The sequence below is a fragment of the Hippocampus bargibanti genome, linkage group LG22 (assembly GCF_051943395.1).
Source record: "Hippocampus bargibanti isolate YZ-2025 linkage group LG22, ASM5194339v1, whole genome shotgun sequence".
Classification (NCBI taxonomy): Eukaryota; Metazoa; Chordata; class Actinopteri; order Syngnathiformes; family Syngnathidae; genus Hippocampus; species Hippocampus bargibanti.
In genome coordinates this window covers 450917-476302 of record NC_142755.1, presented here as the reverse complement: position 1 = coordinate 476302, position 25386 = coordinate 450917, and the positions used below count along the sequence as shown (strand labels likewise).

Here is a 25386-nt window from a genome sequence, read left to right as displayed (position 1 = left end):
AAGACAAAAATATTACAGAATATATAAAAGTGTTATGCCGGATCAAATTGCTTTTGAGTGATTCTCAATTGAATGTGGGTTTAAATAGCTGGTTACCATGGCGACCTATACTCCAGTCGTCTGGCTTTCTGATTGTGATTAACTGGAGTTAAGCTGGAAGAAATTTGGGTAAGATGCAAATGTCTTTCCCGGCTCACCTCATATTTGCTTTGGGCGCTCGCAGAGTTAAAAAACAAAAACAAGAAACATTGTCAAAATGTTTTTGCTAAGAGTAATTTTCTAGCATGGTATTTGCCTGACCCGCTGATCCCCAGCATGACTATCCTAATGTGTACCCAGACGGCCCCGGGGTGAAATTCAGCGACAAATATGTCGGAGCTGAAGGAATTCTGCATTCTTTAGTGCTTCCAACTGCAAGTCCGAAAGGACAGAATAAGAACGATAACACAGAAAGAAAATGTAGCGCCTGATGCGCTCTTCTCCACTCCGATCGAATCGCCTTGAGGGAAAACCGCAAGGGGCCCAACAGCTGCGTCAAAACAAGTGCCGGACTGGAACGTATAAGATGAGAAATTCCATCGCAAACGGATTTCGTTGACCCCACTTGGACAACAATGTCCATAGTTCTTCCTGGCTATGATTGTTGCTTTTCTTATCAAACAAAACCAAAAAACAGGTAATCCTTTTGAAATGACAGTTTGAATCCCTCGCCTCCATTTTGGAATTTCCAACTGTATTGTTTAGCATGCGGTTGCGCCACGCGTACAACCGATGATTGACGTGAGCTGTCTCAGAAGATTTGGACGTTACTTGTCGCAGGTGGATGTTTGCCAGCTTGTAAAAGTTTTATGGCCGCTTTATGAGGAAACTGACGTTCGGGAGGTTGGTCGTCCTCTCACCTTCCCTCCTTAAATGATCGCCTCCGACAATTCAGTTCCATTCATTGTCTTACTCCAGCAATGACGACCGGCAGCACGTTTTGCCATTTCAAAGAAAGTACACATGAGTCACACGCACATTTTTGCCCTCTTTAGAACTTATCCATCCATACAGGAAATAACACGCTAAGCAACGTGCAACCGCCTCGAGTTTCAGAAAGGCTGCAAAGCGTCACCTCAGTTGGATCAGTAAAATAAAATGCAATGTGGAGGGAATTGATCGAAAATCTTGTAGTTTTTCATGATAAATACAGAAGAACATCGTTTTAAATAACAATGAACTCAGGAGGGAGTTGAACAGCTTGCCTTCCATCCAAATGGCTCCATATTGGCAATGGAGTTCCCCAGGGCTCCGTTTTTAGCCCACTACTATTCTCTCTAACTGAATTGTTAAATTTATACGATTCGGGAACCGAGTTTTTTTTGATGCAGATGATATCGTGGTTTACGCTGCCAATCATCTCTTGTAAATTTGTGTTGTGAGTGTTTTTGACATTTTACACCGCTAAGTTTCATCTCTAATGTTGACTTCAAAAAATGAATAAAACAAATAGAAAAACATGTATGGGATAAGAAATCCAAGTGTGTGATGTTAGAAGTACAAAAACAAAACACAATGATAGCAAAGTACATCTGGTCTCTGCTGTTTTTTATTTTTTATCAATACTTGATTATATTGACCTTGAAAATCCCCCCCTCCCCCGAGTGCCTGTGTGTTTAGTTCCGCATATCGCAGCCTGCTTCTTTTTATCACCAAAAGCGACACCTGAACGCATGGCTGTTGGTGATATAACAAGCCGTGTTTTGAAGAAATGACGCCCCGCTTGCGCTATTTCTATTTTTAGCGCTCTCCTAGGGTGGTCAAGACCATCCCGAGTATGTTCCTTCAGGTGGGCCACTTTTGACCCCCTCGCGCTAAAACGTTGTTTCTCTCACAGTGTCGCCATGTTCCCCGACTTGGTTGCCCCTCGCCACATCCAAGCCAAGTGCGACTGATCTCTGACATCCGTCAAGCAGCTGCCACGTATGTGAGAAGGACGTGAGTCACCTCGGAAACTCAATCGCATTCTGGATGGACTGCAGGTACGATTCAGTTTGGCTATCTTGAGCACTTTGTTATGCAACATGCGCCAGGGCAACAACCCCCCCCCCCCCCCCCCCACACACACACGCCCCTCGTTGTTTTGTTTAGTTCAACTCATAAAACAAGGCCAAAATATAAACATCAATAACACATATTTAGAGCCACCTCATGTTAGCTGCCAGATGATGTGTAAAAATGTCCAATCTTGTGCCAGGGTTTTTGTCACTTGAAATCCAGGACCCAAAGAATAGTGACTTTTAGCACTACATAATCATCATCATAATAATAATAATAAATTTCATTTTAAGCGCCTTTCAAAGTTCTCAAGGATAATTCACAGTCACAGACAAGCATAGGTACTATAATAAATCAAATACAATCACAAATAGAATACAAGTACGTATACGTCCGCATTTGTCATGTGACCCCCTTTGACTGTAATAACATATGCGAGCAGGAGATGTGAGCTCACCGCAAGTCTGCACCTTATGTAATCTTTCTTACACCAACACATACTGAACAGACAAAATACTCCTTGATATTTTTCTCGGAACACTCGATCATATTCTTGCCATATGACGCTGCTCATTTAATATGGGAGCTTATTTAGCAACAGGTGCGGCCATGTTTGCGACACATTGGGCGTGGCAAAATGGCTGATGTTTGATTTTCGTTCTTTTTTGCAAGACCTTCAGTGGCTAAATTCTCATTGGTGATTTTCAATCGTGTAGCACTTTGAATGCAGCTGTGGTTGTCCTCAATCTATAAATAAAATAGAGCCGAGCGGCTCACTCGAAGCATTTCACCTTTTTCGGCAGAGACGCTCACATAGGGGTTTTGTGCATACATACGGTAACCGCGGTTCTCGATTGTTTTGAGTCTGTCAGCGGGGAGAAAAGGTCAGTTGATGTCAATGTGACTGTCGTGTCACATGACCTTTCACAGCCCCCAAAACAGGATGTTTTAGCTTTCAAGTATGAGCAAGATCCAGCTGGAGAATAACTTGACCTTGGTTGTCGTGGTTTTAAACCTCTCCAGAACTATAAGTTGAAGCGAGCCTCGGCCTGGCATGCGCGCGCGTCGTCACGACCTTGCGCAAATTGCCATCTGGGCTGCCTCGCCACCTCAACCCGGTGTCATCTTGCAAACGTGTCATGAGAGAAGAGGTGGTCACGGCGTGTTCTGCGGCGACGGTGACATCTCATGCGAGTCACCTCGCGCCAGGGACTCTTTGCGCTTTTGCAATTCGCCGGTTTGTACCTGGGCGCCACGACGATGCGCATCGTGCAATTCTTCCATTGGAGTTTGGAATCCAATGCGATTATCTAACTGCTTCTTTTTTGGAAACTTGACAAGTTTGTGCGACAAGTCGTGACTGGATGGAAGTCCTGCACAAATACTGATTTTCGAATGCTTGATGAACATTGAATGCCAATGTTATGTCATGGAAAAGATGGCAGACTTCATCTTTCTTTTTGTATCATCAACATGATAATGGCTCGCAGATTTGCGGATGGAATGAACTAAACAAAAAGAGCCTTTTTTCATTTACTTTTTTTAATTCTTCTTCCAACTGAAACGGCACCATATACAATAAAAAAAATGCCCGTTAAATGGGTACAATAAAAAAAAATAATAATAATGCTTGACTTTTAATTCCCTTAGCCCAGAATGCACCGTGCTCAGCATCGGACCGGAAGGGCAATTTTCTTACTCCGACGTTTTTACGAGCGCTCAAACAAGCAAAACCGTTTTCACAAATGGAAACTTTGACCCGAGCGGACGCGCGGTGGCAAGAACCAAACTGCAGTGTGGGACAGTAAGGGGAGGGCAACCGCGATAGGCGTCAAAATAAAGAAACATTCTTCATTTCGGAGATTGTAGCCATCCGTCGGCCCTTTTAGCCACCATGCTAATTCATGCGGAAAGCTTTCTAATGTTCAAGTGATACTTCCCCAATGGCAGCTGTTCATGCACAGTGCGATCAGAGCATCCATTGTCCAGGCCGAGTCCAATGGACCCCCCCTATTCCCTGCCTTAGTATTGCTCACAGGTAGCCTAATCTTGAACCCGGTGTTAGCCAGCAAGTGATAACAAGCTACAAACGTGTGGCATGGTTTGTGACAACCATGTGCGGAAAAAAAAAAATGTGACAATGACAAAACAAAATTGCCTTCAAATATGCAATCAAAAGACAAAAAAAAAAAAAAAAAAACTACTGTCATACAGCAAGAGGAAAACAAATCATATTTATATATATATAGACTAAAATAAACATACAACAGATTGCAGAAGATACTCTCAGCAAGGCAGAGAGTCGGGTGTGCAATAAAATGAAGATTATTTACAGAGCATATACAATCGTCCCCCCCTTCAACAAAATAAAAGAAGCATGCACATAAACACTATTTCATTTGAAATATCTCAATGCTTCATGTATTTAGATCCACATAGGATCTATAAAAAGTGGCCAAATGTGACCTCACTCAAGGCAATGTACATCTGGAAAAGGCACACGTTCAAAAAGATGAGCAGTCAGTCGTGAGGTTTAAAAACAAACAAACAAACAAACAAAAATGTTGATTCTTTTCAATGAAGGCACCAGTTCATAGACGGCGTCCATTTACTTTTTGTAAAATCCATCAAATGAACACGACAATCGCAATATCCAGTAACAAATTCCAGCTAAAAGCGGATTCAACTTATTTGACCTTTATTATTATTTTTTTAGCTTATTATCAAACACTTGTCACTTTGTCTTGTGACCCTGTTGCAAATCCTCATCACGTGGGGTGACCGTCATGATTGACACTTGACTTGGTGTAATGCATCTTGGGAGACAAAAAAACAAAACAACTTCAGCTGATAATTTCTTATAAAAATAGCAATGCTTTTTTTGTTGTTGTGCCTGAAGCAGATTCTCCGAATTCTGTACAACATTCATCTATGTAGTGGACAATGATATACATATATGGTTTCACCCCCCCCCCCCCCCCCCCCCGTCCCCTTGTGACTGTAATACTGGAAGCGTCTCCAAGGCCTGTTTTCCCGAATTCGGGCGATTTTGTTCACATTGAAGAGAGCAGCGAATGAGACGGGACTGGTTGCGAGTGTTTAGTCCGACGCCATAAAAAGTGGCGCAAAGGAAGTGTTGCATTTTGTTTTCTTTTTCGGGAGGCTCCAAAACTTCCGTTCTTTGGCGGCCATTTTGGAATCACAGCAACGGACGAACGATGCTTATCTCTTTTCGTGCTTCCAGATTGTTTTTTCTTGCCGTCCCAAAAAAGAAATAGAATAAGATAGCAAAAGTCATTCAACAAGTCTTGAAGAACATCTCGATCTGTCGGGCGATGATAGTAAATCTGGAGTTTGAGGAGGGACTGAGCTTAGTGGCCCCCGCTAGAACCTGGCGGATTGTGGATCCAGTCGAGAACGATGAGTGACAGGCTACCAATCATGAAGACGATTCCCACCACCAGGAAAACAGCAGCCTGGGGTGCGAGACCAGAACAAAATAATAGCACGGCGCGGCGGGATTCCACTGACATTTACAACCGGTCACATTTTTAAATGGGAAAGTCGATCCGTTTGAGAAAGTGTTGACGCCGCCATACTGGACGTGCGTGCGTGCGTGTGTGCGTGTGTGTGTGTGTGTGTGCGTGCGTGCGTGCGTGCGTGTGGACCCACCCCGATTTTCTGTGGGGAGCGAAGCGGCACCGTCTTCACCAGGCGCAGATAAAAAGCCGCCGGGAGGATAAAGATGAGCATTGTGGCTGCCGACGAACCTGACCGCAAAAGGAACAAGACAAATGTCAACAATACCATAAGACAACTCAAAATAAATACAGACAATTATAAGAATATTATTAAAAATAGAAAAATAACACATGCTTTTAATAACAATAATAATATATTTCAATCCAGAATAATAATGATGATAATGATAATAATAATAATACATAAAGATAATAATTATAATAATCAAAAAACATAACAAATGCTAATAATAATATGATTTTAAAATATAATAATAATTATTATTATTATTATCATAATAATCATAATATTAAATAAAGATAATAATTTAATAATAATGTACTAAAAACTATAACAACATAACAAATGCCAGTAATATAATTTTAAAAATATCCTACTACTACTAATAATGATAATAATATTAAATAAAGATAGTAATGATCAGAATCATCTTTATTGCCAAGTATGTAGAACACACAAGGAATTTGTTTCCGGTAGAACACGCTGCACTAGTATTGTCGTCAAAAAAAAACAAACTGCTAAGTGGCACTATACACTTCCATTTTGGCTACTGTTGATATAATACTATAATAAAAAATATAAAAACATAACAAATGCTATCGATATAATTTAAAAAACAAAAATAAGAAGTAATAATAATAATACTAAAATTAAGATAAAAATAATATTTATAAAAATATAAAAATAATAAATGCTAATAACAATAATGCTAGTTTAAAATATATAGAAATAACATAAATGCGAATAATAACAGAAATATAATTTAAAACAGAAAATCTATAGATACATATTGATAGATATTGATATGAGTGGATGGATATGAATAATAATAATGATAACAATAATAATGCTGCTGATGATGATATAGTTAATGTTGTGGTGTGAACCAAATGGCGTTTTTGTTTCTTCTTTTCACACGACTGGCGAGCTGACTGAACCTGACACTTTAAGCTTCTGCACTTTTTCTCCACTTCACTAAAACAACCTTTGACCCGAAGCCGCTAATCAGACCTCCACCACAGATCTTCACATGGGATTCCGCCGAGTGCTTTCTTTTCTTTTACTCACCGATAAAGCCAAAGATGTCTCGGATAGTTGGTACGAAGATGACCAGCATGTTGTTGAAGAACAAAATGCAGGCGGCGATGAGCATATGGCGAGGCCAGCTGAAACTTTGCCCGCTAAACAGCAAAGTGGTGATGGACGAGCGAATCTGCAACAACAAAAGAAATGGCAGCCAATCAATCATCAGGAAAATTCAAGCTTATTTGAAAGCATATTTCGACAAGCTGACACACGTTCGGAACTCCTCTTTGCATCCTTTATTTTGCCTCAAAAGGTCATGAATGGGACATTAGGCTTTTCCGCTTTCAACATAGTTTCCAGCAAACAAGTTGAGACCCATTCACTCGTACCCCCCACTCTGACACCCCCCAGACACTTCCTCACAAAATGTCCAATTATAGATAAGCATGCACACAAACTGGTTGGCCAAACAAAGGCATGTTTTTACTATGTGGATGTATCATTTGACAGTGTAAGTGTACTCGCTTGCATACACACGCACGCACGCACTCACGTGCATGTCCGCATATCACAGTCAGGGCGTTGCCATGTAAATAACGAATTGCCGTTGCAGTCCAAACAAACAGCTACTTTTGTCTGAATGGTCTCTTTTCGTCCATTTGTGAAATTGCAAATTGATGTTGATCATACAAAAACTGATCAGAATCAGAAAGCATTTCATAGGTCCACAATGGGGCAACTAGCTTAGCCGCTAAGTCGCCGATTGCATCGGTTTCCATTCTAGCGACGTTGTATGGGTTGGTTGCAATGGGTCATCTGTGTCTCTATTTGCCCTGTGGCTAGCTGGTGACCAGTCCAATGTGTAATCTTAGCCTGGGAATAGGCAATGTTAAAAACTGATGGTTTCATTGTTAGCTAAACTGCTAATACATTGCAAGCGAATGTGAAAACTGTTGTTTTAACTTCCTAATTGATCATGATTTTGCTTTGACGGGATAAGAAATAAAAATCGAAGCAGGGTCTCAATTGGGGTCTTAAGGCCACGCTATCACCGTAGCAACATCACTCGGAACCTGGTTCCCACACTTGGCATTCATTGACTGAAGTGTGTCAAAAAGCAGCCTGTACATTTGTGCCAAGAAAAAAAAATGCGTGTGCGTATGTTAAGATAACCCCCCCCCCTTGTCCCCCCTCCCTCCTGCTAAGAAGCACTGCAGGCCCATTCAAGCCTCCAGTGGGTGAAAGGTCTCCTGGATCAGGTGTAGTAGCACCAAGCAAGCAGCGGCAAGCTGGCTTACACGGAGGGAAGCGGTTAAAAGGCCTTGACGGCGCTCGTTCAAAACCGCGGAAAGGATTGTGGCCCTGCGCCATCTGCGCAAGGCCACCGTGAGGTTGCATCAGCCGAAAGGCGGAGTTAGACAGCAAAACAATCACCATTTGTCTGTGACAGTTGACTTTTTTTCGCTTCCTTTCTCTTGAGCGTTTCATTTATTTGATTTTTGGAGCGACACGATACGCAGCCAACGGTGACAGATTTATTTCTAATGACCATGCTCAAGTAGGGCATCCAAAAAAAAGTCATCTTTTCACCTGGTGACCTTCATCGCGACGACATTTTCTAGGATCACAGCCCAAAATCCGCCAGCCTCCAGCGTGATTTACAACAGAGACAATGATTTAAGCGCTGCAAACCCCACAACCTTGCAGCCCCCATTCCCATTTCTCCCACCAGCTGTTGCATAATGAGCCTCGGAAAACTCGAACCCAGGCGGGGCATTTCTCTCCGAGGCTCCAAAGTATTCGGCGCCCAACTGTTACCTGGCGTGAAGCCTTTGGACTACACCGTGAGATATTTGTACACTTTTGACTCTAGCTATTTACCTGTCAGACAACCCCTCCCCCTCCAAACCACACACAGGGAGAATGTAGCCAAACCAGTAAAACAGACAATATGAGCAGTCACGACTCAATTATGTCGTTGCATTTGCAGATCTCACGCTGACTTAAACCCTCTGCAGCATGCACACATGCATTCAAATATCCACACAAAAAAGGAGATGTCCTAGTCCAGTGGTTCTTGTTGGAGGCACCGAACCCCACCAGTTTCATATGCTCATTCACCCAACCCTTCTTCAAATGACTGCCTAACTGCAGTCTAGACTGAGGGGTAGACCTCTGTGGATCCACCGAACCCCTAGGGTTTGATCGAACCCAGGTCAAGAACTACTGTCCTAGTCCTAGTAGCCATGTATATAAATAAACAAAAGCCATTTGCAGAGTCACTTAGTCACTGTGGTTGGACTCTCAAGACTAGTCACGGGTTACCTTTTAAAAGCTGACGCAAACTTTAATGAGTCTGACATTAGGCACGTTGCGTTCCAGCTAAACGCCTCAAACCTTGTTTTCTTTGGTTCGCCATCGGTAGCCATTTTGAAATAGCTTTTTAGCGCCCAAAGGTCCCGGCTAACCCGATCTTCAATAAGAGCCTGAGAACTGGGACATGTCTGTCTCCATGTAAAGCCCCCTTCATAATGCACTGAATCCTGGCAAAGCCCCCTTGTGATCACACCTCCATTTTGTGTCTGTCCTCACGTGACTGCGCAAGTAAAGTGCGCCGTCCAGAGACGTGCATTATTTGGATACGCGACTTCTCCACTGGGGACGGCGGTCCATAGACAAAGCTTCATGTTAATCTCTTGCTGAAGGTCGGCAAGCAAAATAAAGGTCGTGAATAATTCAATGTGAGATCCTCAAATGTCAGGTGGAATCTTGGCGGAGGGACAAACGCCGCTTTCCGTCTAACGTCTCAGCCGAAGCAAAGGGTGTCGCTGTCACGGTACAGTCAATGCGGCACAACGTACTGAAGGCAAAGGGGGTATTGACAGACCAAATCTGGCGCAGAACAATTTGGATATGTCGTTCTGCCTTGATTAATGCCTTATTTTAATATTCTTGTGTTTCTTTAGTGCGGTTCCGGGAAAGTAGCATCAATCCCCCAGATCTGTAATTCCCAAGGACTGTGTTGTCAAAGATCATCAGCTCTATAATCGGAAATGATCCAGTTTCTTAAGCCTAAGATGATTTATTTACAAAAAAAATCTTATTTATGTCACTATATATTCTTGAAATGTAGAGAAATTGATGTAACAGAATCGGGTCATATTATTTTCAAAATAAATGTCTGAAATAATAGAAAAGTTATGTATTCTTTTGGCGGACTTGTACAGTGAAGACAAAATGGAAGGGGTTTTTCGTGGAACGTTAGTCTAGTATTCTGAGCTCTCGACTTGGTTAATTTAAGTTTTTCCTTGTTTGCTGCTTTGTAGCAGTCAGGTTCCCAATATTGTTACACTAGTCCGGCTTATCAGAATCAGAATCAGAATCATCTTTATTGCCAAGTATGTAGGACACACAAGGAATTTGTTGGAATTTGCGGCTAAATAAGACGACAAAAGAAATGTTCGAAATGCCTCTGTGTGATGCATTGTTCCATAGCGCCACCCCTGGCTATCCTTAAACGCTGCGGTCAAGGTGAGGGTTTTTCCACTGTCCACTCCCATCCAGTAAACTTCCATTGCGGGGTTAGGGCTTGGGGGGGGGGTGCTCCCCCCTCCCTCGTACCCTCTCTCAGACACATTTGCTCCACTTGAATCCAGTGTCATGCAAAGAACGTGCCTCTGGATGTCAATGGGCTTTTGTGTTGGCGTCGATCTGAGTGTGACCAGTGACGAGGTGAAATCACTCGCTTCATTCACGACTCATTCAGTGATCGTGTAAAACAGTAGCCTTGTGTTTTCATAACAAAGGGCTGCGACATCAGCCTTCCATCTTACTTGATGATTCACTGACAACATGTCTGCTGCTGATGCTGCCACCTGGTGGCGTCAGGCAGCCTCTACAACCCCACAAAGACGCAAGTTGCTACGTGACCAAATCTAAAAGAGGCCATGACACTTCCTCTTGGTCAGCAGCCAAATTTGTCCTCGTGTCAGATGAAGACCACGCTAAATATAGACCCAGACCATATTTGGGAAGGGACTACGTAAATGAATTCATCCAGAGGGGTTTTCTTTCGACATCATTGTCATAGGCTTATTCACGCACACTGAAGCTAACGTCAGACACCGAAACAAGAAATGAGTGCTGAGATTTCAAATTTCAAGCAATTACGCCCCCTGTCTGTTAATTGTAGCATTTCAGATACTACTGAAATGAAGGTGTATGGCGCGGTGTTCTGCAGGCAAGAGAACAACTCCAGTGTCCTGATTACTAAACAAAAAAAATCACAATCCTGAGTAGCGAGTCTCTTTGTAGAATTTATAGTTTTTTTTTTTCCTGTCGGTGAGTCGAGCATCGTGTGAAGATCTAAAGCTTCAAATGCACCGTGGGTGTCACAATATTGACACGTTGCTGGTTTCTTTATGCATTCCTGCAGGTATGATTTTTTTGGTCAAGAAACTCTGCTACTTGTTTGAAATCTAAAATAAATGTCATGCAAGTATGTTGTGAGATTAAAAAAGGGAATTACAGCCACCCAGTGGCAGCAACACACCTTCATATCTATTTATCTAGTTATCTAGCTGCCTCTGTCTGTGGCTGGCTCGCTGTCTGGCTAGCTAAGTAGCAGGAAGGCCGGGATCGAACTTTGCACCTTTGCGACATGAGGCGGACGTGCTAAATATTTTTGAACTTCACTTTCACTATTCAGTCACTAGTTTTCAAACTATCGAAAGTAGTCAGATAGCTAGCTAGATAGCTATCTGTCTATTGTTTTTTTCTCAAAATGTGCTATGAGCACGACTAGTGGGACAGAGGTACTCTTGAGCGGTTTGAAAAATCGTGACTGAATTGAAAACAAGTGAAAGAGTGAATGTGCAGTTCCAATATATTTAGCACGTTCGCCTTATGACGCAAATGTGCAGGGTTTGATCCGGATTCCAGCTCTCCTGTGTGTAGTTTTAGGTTTTCTCTGGGTACACCAGTTCCTTCCCACATTCCAAAAACACGCACGGCAGCCTTAGGCAACACTAAGACATCAATATTCTCTTCGATACATGAAGGTACTTACAGGGAAGAGCACAATGGGGACAGTCAGCGTGACGGCAGTGAGGACAGCCAAACGCACCAGCAGTAGCATCGTGTCAAACTTATAAACCTTGGTGAAGGTGTGAAGCAGTTCCGCCTCCACGTTGTCTGTGATTTTTGCAACGGAAACAACCACTTGTGAGGCATATGGAAGAACACTGCGCGGTTCACAAACCGGTCTTAAGACATGACATTCAATACTAGCGCGGGTCTGTTCACTTGCGGGTGGACCCACATGAGATCGAGAGAGAGATCTGATCGTTTGGACCATGTTTGGAGGGCACTCGTGTGGGTTGCCAGGCCACGTTCTGCTATCAGCGCAATTCACACTGGGGCCGACTGAAAATAAGCACTCGTTTGCAGGCCAACTGTGTCCTGTTCATATTCTCAGAAAACGTTTGACATTCAGGACATGTCACTGGTGCCTGTGATATCGTTATCTCGGCCTTTGCTTGTTGAACTTGGACCATAGTTATGCAAGATGTCACGTCTGCATGTACTTCTCAATGTTAAGGACCGCATCACAGTCCTGCTTCCTGCCCGGTAAAAACCGAAAGGGTGCCTACTGAAGGCACATTCAGTACCGTACATTAGTGGGTATAAAGCTTTGCGTGTCTTGTCTGAACATAAAACTATGACTGTAAGTTTGAATATTGATCGGTCATCATCACATCAGTAACAAATCAGTTGTCGGGTTGTTTTACCGTAAAAGGTGAGGTAGCCGAATAGCGCCGACATCATATACATGACGAGCATTGCCAAGATAGACAAGTTGGAGACATTCTGCATCTTCTTCCTGCTGCGACTGTAGAAAGAACGGCGTTGAGGTATTTTTCATTGTCCACCGGTTTCAAACGTACTGATTTCGGAAAGTGTACTTACTCTTTCAGCTCACTGTAGATGGGTAGAACCTCAGGGTGGCACACAAAGGCAAAGGCCAGGATGGGCACAGTGTACGCGGTCTGGAGACAAATATTGTAGCGTCATGGAGGACTTTTAATAGCTGTTTTTTTTCCCACAAATCATATTTCCCCATTGAAGGAATGGAAATGCCCATGATTTGTTCTAGCTATGCATTATGCCTCTTGTGGTGAACCTGTAAATAACGTGGGAGGTGTTGCTAAAGTAAGAACGACATTCTTCATTAAATTGGCTTTCAGGATGAGTCCGGCAGTTTTTCATTTTGATCCCACTTTTAGATTCTCAGTGGCACACAGACAACAAATTCTACATACAAAAGACAACGCTGCTTTCCAAACCACCTTCACCAAACACCTTTTCAAAAGAAAATCTTATTCAAATAACACTCCTTCAGTTGCAAGCAAGCAACCGGTTTCAGGCCTACCTGTGAGTTGAAGATAAAGTATTTGGGCGTGCACATGTCCTCGTCGTCATGGTGCGCCTCAACGTGGACGCCGGCAGAGGTGTGAGCACCGACCGTGACGGCCGGGGAAATGTCCGCCCGAGAGAAGTCCATCTGCTCCGAGCGGTTGTGTAACGCGTAGACGCCCGGCATATGCGAGGCGTTCATGCTTAGGTTGGCTGACGGGTGGTCCAGGAACGGAAGAGGGCAGGGGAGCTGAGTTTTCTTGTAGATCAACTAAGAAAGCATTCAAAAAGGAAATAATGACCTCAAAACGACTCTGTGACAGTCACCCTTATGCTAAAGCTATCCTCGTCAAGAATTCTGGAGTTACATCATCTAATCCTTGTCAAGTAAATGTTATTTTCCCCCCAAAATAAACTTACCACTCCCAGGAAGAACACCATGCAGGAAAGCGAAAACCCACTTGTGTAGCCCAAGTACCCTGTAATGAAAACAAAACGACCACTTCATGGTTTTGCAGACTCGGATAGCAATGCCAATGTAGATATCGTTGCTAGCTCTTACTCTGCCTTTCCTATAAACAGCTGCACATTCGTTTGAATGTCGATCCCAGGATATGGGTCACAGATGTAGGTCGGATCGCCAAAAATAGATGGATAAAAGATGTGTTCTTTTTACGAGTCTATCTGTCATGCCAGCGGAGACATATCGAGTCCTCCTTAATTCCAAAGCAGGTTTTGTGGGAGCCGAGCCATTTGAACATTAAGCCTAGCCCATAAAACTCCACGATGGTGATGGAGCTGACCAAAGGGCTTTGCGGTACTTTGCTTCAAGCCGCATTTGCCAGAACCGACTGAGAAACGGGTGTGCAATTACTTTCGGCCGGCGACAGGCGGCCGCATGGATGCGGCATGGATCTCTGACAACTAACAGCTTGTAAAGCAGGCAGTGATTTACCTCACCGGCGGCAACATTAGGAACCCCCGATGCAATCGCATGCGGTTTGCCCTGTGTGACAACTTACCGAGGTTTTTAAGCAGCGACAAGGGGAAAATGATTCCAATGGATACAAATATCACCAGGTAGTTTCCGTTCAGGTACCATTCACTGCAGACATCAGGGTGGCCCGATCATGGATTAGCATTTTGAAAAGATCCCGTCCATACTCGAAAACCCATAACACACACTCACCCGGTGCTTTCTTCTAACCCCAAGAATGCCCTAATCACTTCCGGCAGCTCGTACTTCACAATAAAGAGGTAGCTCGACATGGCTATGAAAAAAAAACATCAAAGGTTAGCCAAATATTCAATGTATTTGGTTCAAATCTCAGTTTCTTAACCTACCTCCGATATTTTGCATAATGATGGATCCAAATGCCGCGATCTTTCCCGGCCATCCAAACGCCCTTTCTCCCAGTTTTTCGTAGATGAGGGATCCTGTCATACCATCCGACAATTAGCCACTTAAAAGCCTCATGAACATGGAATCTCTTCGTTTTGATGACCAACCTCCTTCTTTCGCGGTCATAAGGAGCAGATGCACAGAATACAAGGAGAGCACGGCGACCGCTATGAGTAGGAGTCTAAGAAGAGCAAAAGTTTGTTGTGAAGATGAGGAAAAACCTCACTTGAATGTTGCAAATCTGTCTTTGCATCACCCACGTTTCAAAGTGGATGGACAAGTGACGGTGGCTACTCACGTAAACAAGATAATGCCCGTGTTGGCCATCGCGTACGACAGGCCCAGGATGCCGCTGCCCATGATAGCGTTGCTTAAGTTAAAGACGGACATTCCAAAGGACGTATGGCCCGGATGCTGCTCAGAGTTCCCCCCAAAAAAAACAACAACAAAAGACAAAGACACAATGGTGATGAGTTTTTAATCAGCTCGTCTTTGTCGTAATAAATCACCACAGCTGACAGAACAAGAAAACCAATTCTTAAGTGTACTCACGTATTCTTCATGGTACTCTTCATATTTCTTCTTCATCATTCCATTTGTCAGGAACTTTTGACTTTCGCCATCATCCATGTCGTCCAGAAACTGACTGCAAAGGCGGCGAACGAACAAAAAGCATTTTTAGAAATGATCTAGTGTGTATGTGATATGCAATGGTGGTCTGCACCTGTTGATGGTGGCCTTTTCCGAATCGATGGTCTCTGTGAATCGATCATCCAAACTGTCCGTGCTGTCGTCGTCGGCCTCCGTGGCGACTTTCCTCAGCTCCATGCGATCCGCAATTCCCGGCATGATGCTTCACGGCGGGCTAACTTTTTTCAGTGCTTGCTTGACAGTCTCAGTGGTCACAAGATGGCGAATCGCTCCTTTAACCCCTGCCTTTACTGATTTTTTTTTTTTTAAACCCTAGTATAACCCTAGAAAGGAAACAAAATGAATGTCAAAGTTGCTTTAAAAAATCCATGTTACAGATATCTTTTTGACATGTTTCCACAAGCTAATGAGTACCATTTCCTGGAAGTGTTACCTCACAACGGAAATGCTTGGCTTGACACAACACGGGGGCGCCTCTCGTATGCCATTTGTCAATTCAAAGTCGATACCAAAAGCGAGCCAAATATTCGATCTGGTTCTGTCTTTGCACATGTATGCAGGAACATTTTGGACGTCAAGATGGACGGTCTGAGTCAAATGGTAAAATGAGGTCAGGGACATAAGGAGTTCTTTAGCTGTCAAGAGGCCCCCTTGTTTGCGTAGGAGGCCTCAATGACCCACTGGGGAAGGAGGTGTGCCTCACATTTTCCACTTTAACATCGTTATTATGTAACGTACACAAATTGCTGTGTCTGTCTTACAAAGAGCTCTTAGACCGGAGCGACAATGACCGTCTGTAGAGTCGTCCTAAATGTGATCAAATTCGACACCATGGTCAATATATACGGGTGGTACGTTTACTTACAAATATGGTTTGGGAAGAAATTTCATCATGAGAAAAGTTTGTAAGTAGAGGCGTGTTTTCCATGTCATTGCCCTAATTCGTTCCAAGCCTCCCAACATCAGCACAGTGAGCAATCGCTTGACTGGTGAACACTTTTTCTGAATGATTCACATTTAGGTAAAACCATCGGAAAACCACCTGGGTGATTGACAAGGACGCTGAATCGACACCTAACATGTACATCTACATACATAGACACAAACGTTACGTCTTTCTCGGCCAATAGGATGGTAGGAAGCTGCTAGGTCATAGCCAATGGCAGAACAGCTAGTATGTTGCATTCAGGAACCTCGGAGTTGCAAAGCAACCCATGTTGTATTTTTACCTTTTGTATCTTGCAATTTCTTTTGTAACAAGAGGCAATATTTTCCTGTGGAGACGTTTTTAACTTAACATTTTTGTATGAAGACACATTGGGAAGTCGTCGCTACATCGATTCTTACGTAAGTGACTGTTTGAAGCCTGGCAGCTGAGTCTCCACTCAGCCCTCCCTTCAATTTTGCGACATGATCCTGTTCTGTGGTCGTCCATTCTCTCAGACTAACTTTTTGCCTAGTGAACGTCTCTCACAACAATTCACAACCAAAAACCTCTCACCTACCCCGACAACTTAAAAGAGTTGTCGAATCATCTTTGCATCATAATACACATTCTCTGTTTACAGTCAATACGTTCTCATGATCTGACGTCAGAAATGTGATCAAGAAACCGCCTGACCATCTGTCACTGCTGATTGGATTTAAGGCACAGTTACTCATAGCATTTTGTTTATGCTAAACCAATGAGATCATGCACGTGTATTACCGCTAACAACCAAATCCCGGACCCTCAAGCCCACCTCATTCCTATTATGTTGCCTTTTGATGCCTGCATGTTGACTTATCAGCAGTAGAGGATGAACCTGTCCGACTGGGTTACTTTCACGCCACCCGCCCCCACGCCTGTTCCCCTCGATGCCATACGATATCGACTCACCTACACGGGAGTCACGCGCGCCCAATCCCGCTTTGTTTTTTTTAAGCATTTTGAGCCGTGACAAACCAATTGCATTTTAATGCCTGTTGACATCTGGAATATTGGATTGGATTGGATATGCCTTTATTATAGATTTGTGTATCTAACCATAGAGACGCAGTTGAAAGATTTCCTTGGGAAAACCCACATCATCGTAAATATGTCCGAGAAACATAGAATGTGACAATCCTTGGAAATTTTCCACTCCAATTTTCGGCCACTGTGGGGCGGGGGGGGGGGGGGGGGGGGGGGTCTTTTTCTATTAAATGCCACCCAGAGTCACACACACACTGACCTAATTTATTGAAACAGGTTTTATTTATATAACTCGCTTGCATCAATAAAATAGTCACTTGCAACTCTTGTGCAACAAAATCTCTCAAATGTATAGTAAAGGAGCCAAATTGATGACATAAGCTTCCCAATTCAAATATCTGATGAGGAAAAAAACACATTGAGTTGTTCATATTGAATTATTTGGCTTCTTAATGCTTCTTCTGATTCCGATTCCGATTGCTCAACCTCCACCCGAGAATAGCCAACCACTCGAGTACAAAATTCTTTGACAAAGGCTGTAGAGGAAAGTAAACAACAGCTGTTCCAACCCCCCCCCCCACTCCAAATTGTATCTGCAGCTTTGTCATGCATCAAGAAAAGGCTCAAAGTTGCACATTTGCATACTTTGCTATCAGCGTAAAACATGATAAAAAGCTCATATTTAGCATACTTTAACAACCATACTCACAGTTTCCGGAAAATTCCTTTCAAAAATACAAGAAAAAAATGATATAATCTTGACCCCCTCCTTTAAAAATAAGATTGTAGTCGTCAGAAAGTAACAGAGAAGTGAAGGGTCGAGAAACTGCGGGGCTATTTTGTAACTCAGGTGAGAAAGGGCCGCTTTAAAAACGGGGGAGGGAGGACTTTGGTCACCCAATCAGGACTGGCCTCTCCTTTTGAGCACCCTCATAAGAGTCCCACCACCACCACCACTACCCCCTGCCTCCCCCCAACGCGCACACAATTACACACTGCCTCTGTCCAAACACAAAATAGCATCATTATGATAAATTTGCACGATTATAAGCGCCGGAGCTCACGTGTATTAGTCAAGTGACCTTTTAAAAACAAATTTACCAAAGTCACCATGCACACACAACACAGTGGGCCATCACACACACATTGACGGCCCGAGCCCACGGTAGGCTGTGCCGCCGTTCTGCCAATCAGAGCGAGGCGACGGGGGATGTCACTGCGCCCAAGGTCGTGGACATGTCAAGGATGAGGCCTTATCTTTTCCCATCGTCATGTTCAAACAGAGTAATGCTCGTGGTCCATATGAACAACTCAGAAAGGCGCTTATAAATGAAATGTATTATTATTATTATTATCAAATGAACTTTGGAGAATCCTCCAATTGGGAGGCTTGGCATCATCAATCCTCATCCTTCCAAATTACAAGTGGAAATTCCACAATAGTCTGAACAAAAACACTTCCATTATTTTCTAACCTCACATGCTTTAAACATTTATTTAAGCACACACAATAAAATAGAAAATTCTGTACATATATACACTGAAAAATGGCTCATTTTTATGATGTAGTGAGAGAAAATTGTGACAAGAGGGTGTAGACTGTATTTCGTGACTAGCCGGCATATTATACTGCAAAAAAGGCCCAAGTGGACATTTACATAATATAAATGCATAAATAAATAAATACACAGATAAAGAAATACCTAAATGTGTAAGTGGATGTGTAAATACATACATAAATAAACAAGTGTTGGTTTGTTTCAATCAGGGAGCCACGCCCCCCAAAATAGCCACGTTTAGCGCAACCATGAAACAAATGGTGTTTACTTCCTAACACTATGTCGGAGTACGTTACCCCCAAAATGTTGTTAAAGTGACACACGGCAGCGATTTACAACAAAAGTTAGTCCAGCAACATTCCTCAGATAACTTGGAGTGCTCAGCCAATCACCGATGAAAACTGTCATAGTGGAAGAAAGCTGAAGGGAGGAGTGGGGGATGGCGCCGGTGCCATCAAGTACACCGTCCGCCGCCACAAGCGTGCAACCATGTTGACAAATAATTGCTGTCCTCCCGTTTTAACGGACATTGAAATTGCCAAACGCTGCCATAGGGACACTGACACTTGATGATCGCTTTCCTGGCAACAAAGGGTTGGCTGCTCAGTCGCTGCAGCATCGCCTATGTTGACACGCCCCCCCCACCCATTATGAAACGGCATATTGCTATATATATACAGTACACTGGATATTCACACACCACCTTGGAATCTACCACCATCGATGAGTCCTGCATTTTATTTTATTTTTGCAGACCTTGAACCAACTGTCCCTCCGCCAATGGCCTATTCGCCACCTTTCAGTTTCTTTCCTTGACCTAGTTTACCCCATGCCCCTGATTTCAAAAGTCGGTCAATGAAATGCCAAGTGGGGCATGTTTGTGCCACTGTCGTCAATATCAAAATGTTTGTTCACCTTCCCACTTTTATCCCATCCCTCGATTGCATGACAAAGTCAGTCTTGGACCCACGTCAATGGGACAGTCTATCCACAGACCACATGCTCATTCAAAGCTGCAATCGGAATGTCAAAGTGCTAAATTCATCATAAACCTCTGGAGGGGTTATTAAAAAGTGTCCACTGCTCCCATGAGCTGGCAAGCCCGGATACAATCAATCTGACAGAAACTGAAAACAGAAGCCAACTGATCTCAAGAATAATGCTTCAGTCGATTGTTCAAACCCTTGAGAGCTTGGTCGAACGTTTGACAGTGACAGTGCCCGAGGGGCCTCGAAGAATTTCACAGGTCTGACACAAAGTATATTTCTGGCTCTGATGTTCCGTCAATGTGTTTACGAAGCCGCTGCTCTTCCGTATGACATAACAGCGTATGCGTATGACAGGGACGAAAGACGTTGAGATGAGGGCTTCAATGGTGAATGCTACAGGTTGAACAAAGCAGTTGACAAGGTCAACTCTGCAACAATGTTTAAAGCCGAAATATATATATGTATATATATTTAAAATCATATCTGCAGTGTAGTGCACAAAATGAGCTACACAAATGCAAAGCGCGTACGGCGCACACCCTGGACTTAACCATCCGTCTCCTGTCCGTGTTCCCACCTGGGAGACTTCAGTCATGGATGTGACAACTCTTCTTACGTCACTGCGCCGTGGCACATGTTGCGACGAATGCGAGCGTGGCAAATAGTACACCAAAAAACACCACTAAAACTCCAATGGCGTGACACGACGGCAACGATAGCACAGCTCCTACGTCCTAACCTTGTTTGTGACCAGTCCTTTCTTATCGCTCTGCATTGATCCGCAAACTGTTTGTTTGTGGGCGTCAATTGAGGAACACGCGGGTTATAGAGTTCAGCCCGGGCAGTTCTGATGGTCCCTTGATTTATTTATTTTTTGATCATATCGCCGCTGAAAATTACTCAGCCAAACGCGCAGGACGATAACATCTCTGAATTGAGTGCGCCACACCAACGTAGTCATTTCCTTACATGATTTTTGACTTTTATATTTGTAACTTTAACTGTAACTTTTGTATATTTGCAAGCTGGAATCATTTGGCAATTGTCTGGCCTCCTTTGTCACCCGTTATGCAACTTCTGGTTAGCTTAAGCATATCGTGTACCAATGACGGCGGCTAACTCCTTCAGCTTTGCCTGCACGAGGCTCAGGCAGCCGTCTCGCCCTTGTTTTCCTTGGCCCGTCGAGACCATTGAAGAATGACTTGAAATGTTTTTCCAATTCATTCTGCAGGGCCGCCTTGCCTAAATGCAGAAGCAGAGTCTTGCAAAAGCAAACCTTGCTCGTGTTTCAGAAAATGGCTCGGCAGAAAGCTCCCCGACATATTTCAAGAATGAGAAATTGACTCCGTTGAAGTCAAACAGTAAAGAGAAACTTCAGTTTTTAAATTGTCATTTGGAAACGTTGACACTGATACTTTGGCTAGTGAGCATGTCACGCTAGTGGCTAACAAAACACTTCTCCGCCATTTTCTGTGGGCAGTTCAGAATAAATAAAGAATAATCTTATAATTTCTTGCAATGTATGACTCGAAACTAATAAATGGCGGGCGGTCGCAGAACTTTTGAATAAAAAGCAATATCGCCGCGGTGACGATAGCAAGCGCAACAGTCTGTCTCATGTCACGTTGTTTAATTGTCGCTCATGCCAAGGGTCCGAGCAGCTGTGCGGACAAACATCCCACCGTGTTTACAAGATCTCAAACGACACACTGAGCTCTTGTGGTTGACCTGTGACCTCTGACCACCATGTGGAAAATAGGAAAACAACCCCCTCCCTTCCTGCTCACCGGTACCAACAGTGCTCGTCACTAACACGAGAAGAGACGGTTCGGTCCGGCGGGCCCACAAACTGAGACATGTGAGCTCAAGTGTAGCCCAAAATCGCTATTAGCACCAGTACACTGTACAGTATGTGACAACGTAGCACAAGTTGGAGTAACTGCAACAGTCTACTGTGACAGATGACGGTTCTCAAGGATGTCAATCCATCACGATGTTGACTGTTTGTCGGTTTGGAAGGGCAACTTTAGAGCAACAGAATGTGGCAACAGTTGCTGTTTGAAAAAAGTTTCAACGCCAAACCGCATTGTAAGGCGAGGCCGCAAAATGCTGCTTTTTCCACTTTCATGTGTATTCGTTTGATATTTGACTTAAAAATGTGCTCAGGTATACACACACAACATGACAAACCAGATTGCATAACCCAAAAGAATCTGAACCCACAAGGTCATGAGGCATTTCATTATATAATTGTTGACCGCTACAGTATTCCATCTACCTGACAAGTATTTACCATGGCCAGATTAAAGTCCATTCCTTATTGAACGTTCTTTTGATCTTTGACTTTTAGCTGTCATTCCAGTGTTTTGTTCCTCCACAGAAATACACGGATGTCAAATGGCTGTTGTGCCACGTGTTTCATTGAGGGGAAACGGCCCAAAATTGTTGTGCATGAGTTCATGACATGTACAGTATATGTGTCGTGAAGTAGGCCACGTATGGTTTCCGTGTATTAATAGTAGCCAGGCGAGTCGTGCCAATGAAATTTGCCCAAGATACCCCTGACATTCCCCAAGCCCAATCTTGCCTTTGTGTGTTCAGGGTGCGTTGCTTCAGACATGCTGGCTTAAGACCAGGGTAAATACACTCCAGAAAAGTTCCAGTAAGGAACACAATGGAACGCTCTCCAATATGGCGGCCACAAAGACTTGGTTGGGAAAATCCAAACAACCATTTTTTTGACATTTAAATTTGCGCTTTTTTCACATTTTTAAAAAAATCGCTACACCATTAGCACAATATAAATACAAGATTTGTCTTACTATTGTGTTCTTTGTGTCAACAAAGGATAACAATGTACAGTTTTATCACCTCCCTTATGGCAGTATTAGCATTAGCATGTGTTGTTTGAAAAAAGAAGTCATTGAATGAATCTTTTTGGCCACAATTCTGCATTCACCCTTGCCACGCCCCTTTCTCTAATGCTAAAAATGGTAGTAAATGTGCTCCTATTGTGTCCACATACACATTATGTGCATATTTTGTCTTCTGGATACATGACTTTGAATCCAATAATCATTCCTAAGGCGCTCCTAATGCACAATGCAGCAAAAAGCCCAGCATAAGATGCCTCCAAAAAGAATTTAGCGCTATTGAATTGAGCTAATAGGACCAGCACCCCCATTGGAAGCCATGATTGCAATCACAACATGATGATTTGGTCACGCTGATCTCCCTTGTTACATAAAGTCCGCATTTGTCAATCTGCTGTCGTTAGCGCGCTTCCCCGTTGACAGAAGCGTGTTCGGTCAGGGCCATGTGAGCCCCACGGAGGCAGGCACAGACTTTTTTTGTTTTGTTTCACAGTGCATGAGGGGATTGGAAGGGGGGGGGGGGGTGGGTGAAGCTCATAAGGTGTAGCCAAACAAACGGTATTACGTGCACGGCGACACCCCAAAGGAAGCTCTACTGTTGCATTCTGGAAACACATGACTCAAAAGCAATTTCGTCCTATCATAAAACAAACAAAAAAAATGGTAACGTGAAATTAAATCCTGCACATATGTCAAGTGATCTATAATTTCCAAATCCACACCATTTGAAACACAAAGTATTTTGTTCACACCACAACGCCTGATGCTCAATTTGAAGATGCAGCGATTGCATGCAGGGTAAAAGTGAATTTTAAAAAAAAGCCAGTGTCAAAGAGCTTACTTACCGAGCGTGAGTGGAGGGCAATTGGAAGTAGCAGCAGCAGGAGGAGGAGGTGGAGGACTATTGCAAAGAAGAGATGGAGACCCTTCCCATTTAACAAGCAAGGAGACCCAGTGGAAATTTCCATGGGCCATGTGATGACGACGGCTCGTAAAGCTTCGTGTTACACTACTGGGAAGGGGGGGGGGTCCGAAGTGACACCCCAACACCCACCCCCATCGACCTCCGGCAATGAGCAACGCCCCTTAACCACCCATGCGGTCGTCTCAAGTGTCTTCAAGTGATCTTAATTGTTGTTTTGGAGGAGCCAGTCCAAACGCTTTTCAAAAGGAATTAAAAATAGAATCCGAGTGGCGCTTTGCCTTTGTTTACATTCCGTCTGGCCACATGACAGGAAAAGAGGGACAATCCGTAAGGGAAAGTGAAGAAAGGGGGACTTTAAAGACGTACACCAGGAACTCATCTTGGAGCTTCTTTTTGGAAGATATTGAAACCTTGCTAGCAGCACATTTATTTTCAGCGGCTCAAAAAATAGAGGACAACCGCAACTTAGCAAGTGCTTTTGTTCGTCTTTAGGCTTGAAACAAAATGATGGCAGTGGATGGAATCACCCAATAGTTGTACCATTGTCGTGGTTGATGCGCGATTGCGACATGAAGATGAATTCATTCACAAAAATGTTCACGCCATCACTCAGGCATTTTTTTCTTACAATTGTATTCGAGAATTTCGAGATGCGAGTGCTATGCAGCGGCAAGAAACAACACGCAGCTTTTTGGCAGATAGTAAGCCATTCTGTCCCGCGAAAACAGTTTCAGCGAGCTGTTTGTAGCCACTCCCACTTAAAGTTGATTGCCAACATTCAGGAGAACCCCATTCACTACAAACCGCCAGATGAAATACGTTTCTGTCAAAGATTTGTGTAGAGCTGGAACGGATTCATGCTATTTACATTCATTTCAATGGAGAAAGATGTTTTGAGTGTTTAAATGCCAATGCTACACTATGATAACACTCGGTTTACGTCGCTAAACGCAACAACACTAATGTGAACTTTTAATCTATGAAATAATATGATGATATTTCTGAAGCTAAAAATAGGCAAGGACAAACAATTCTCCAGACCCACGAGAATTGGGTGCTGAACTAAATGCCATCTCATGGTCTGTCTGAGTCGCTCTCCAGAAAATAAATCACACAAAGTCTTTCATCTGACAGCAATTAAATATTATTCTGGTCTCGTGGATTTGATCTCTGGAGCATTCAAGGTCACCAGAAAGAAAATCACGCCCCCCCCCAAAAAAAAAAAATGGTCCCAAGGCTTGCATCTGGGGGTGGCAGCATCCTTCCGGACTGTTGTTCTTTTTCGGCAACTTGGGTCAAACTCAACGTGAAGGGAATTACACACAGTTCCCAGCACAAAATATTCAACCTTCCGCTAGAATGCAATAAAAAAAATGTCTGAGAAAGCTTGCCAGAACGGCAACAATTAATATCATGACAGGTCGTGACAGGGCAACCAGTTTATGGGAAACATCAGCAATGTGCGCAAATATAAACGAACTTGACCTCGTCATCATCAGCGTAACGGAAAGTGTTTGCATAAACTCCAGCTCGGAACGTACCTACCATTTGACACAGAGTCAAGTAAGTTGCTCAAACACAAGTTGCTGTTATATAACCTTGGACAACGTTGATCTTTTGAGCGTATCGGATTTCTGGCCCTAAACACTTTGGGGTCTTCAGCCATTTTACCAGATCATATAGTGCCGTCGTGATGACCACGTATGTATTTTACTGCTTTCGCAGTGACTTGACGACACAGGAGGGCCCGCCCGTCGCTCCGTCCGTCCGTCCGTCCGTCTGTCCGTGGTGTTT

At 43.4% G+C, this 25386-nt stretch overlaps 1 protein-coding gene and 1 long non-coding RNA gene across 6 annotated transcripts in view; one reads left to right on the top strand and one right to left on the bottom strand.

Annotated features, from left to right (window-relative positions):
- The window catches only part of LOC148881459 (uncharacterized), a 61654-nt gene that overhangs the window by 16427 nt on the left and 19841 nt on the right, over window positions 1-25386 (top strand). For 3 of the 4 annotated variants that reach the window (XR_016113724.1, XR_016113723.1, XR_016113722.1), the window contains exon 5: window positions 1877-2021. This is a non-coding gene — a long non-coding RNA (uncharacterized LOC148881459). Of the gene's footprint in view, window positions 1-1705; window positions 1815-1876; window positions 2022-25386 lie in introns of those variants that run through there. The other variant, XR_016113725.1, reaches the window with a different exon arrangement.
- On the bottom strand, window positions 3560-23660 carry slc38a4 (solute carrier family 38 member 4). 2 transcript variants are annotated; one of them, XM_088989088.1, is made up of 16 exons: window positions 23513-23660; window positions 15366-15615; window positions 15194-15287; window positions 14940-15055; window positions 14749-14822; window positions 14584-14676; window positions 14429-14510; window positions 14262-14344; window positions 13660-13718; window positions 13256-13510; window positions 12793-12872; window positions 12615-12715; window positions 11894-12018; window positions 6868-7012; window positions 5710-5807; window positions 3560-5513 (listed from the first exon to the last, which is right to left on the bottom strand). In XM_088989088.1, exons 2-16 carry the CDS (start codon window positions 15488-15490, stop codon window positions 5409-5411), a joined length of 1635 nt encoding a protein of 544 aa, XP_088845214.1. In that variant the 5' UTR covers window positions 15491-15615; window positions 23513-23660; the 3' UTR covers window positions 3560-5408. The 2 variants fall into 2 exon arrangements, with proteins under 2 accessions (XP_088845214.1, XP_088845213.1); XM_088989087.1 differs by lacking the exon at window positions 23513-23660 and adding an exon at window positions 17956-18110.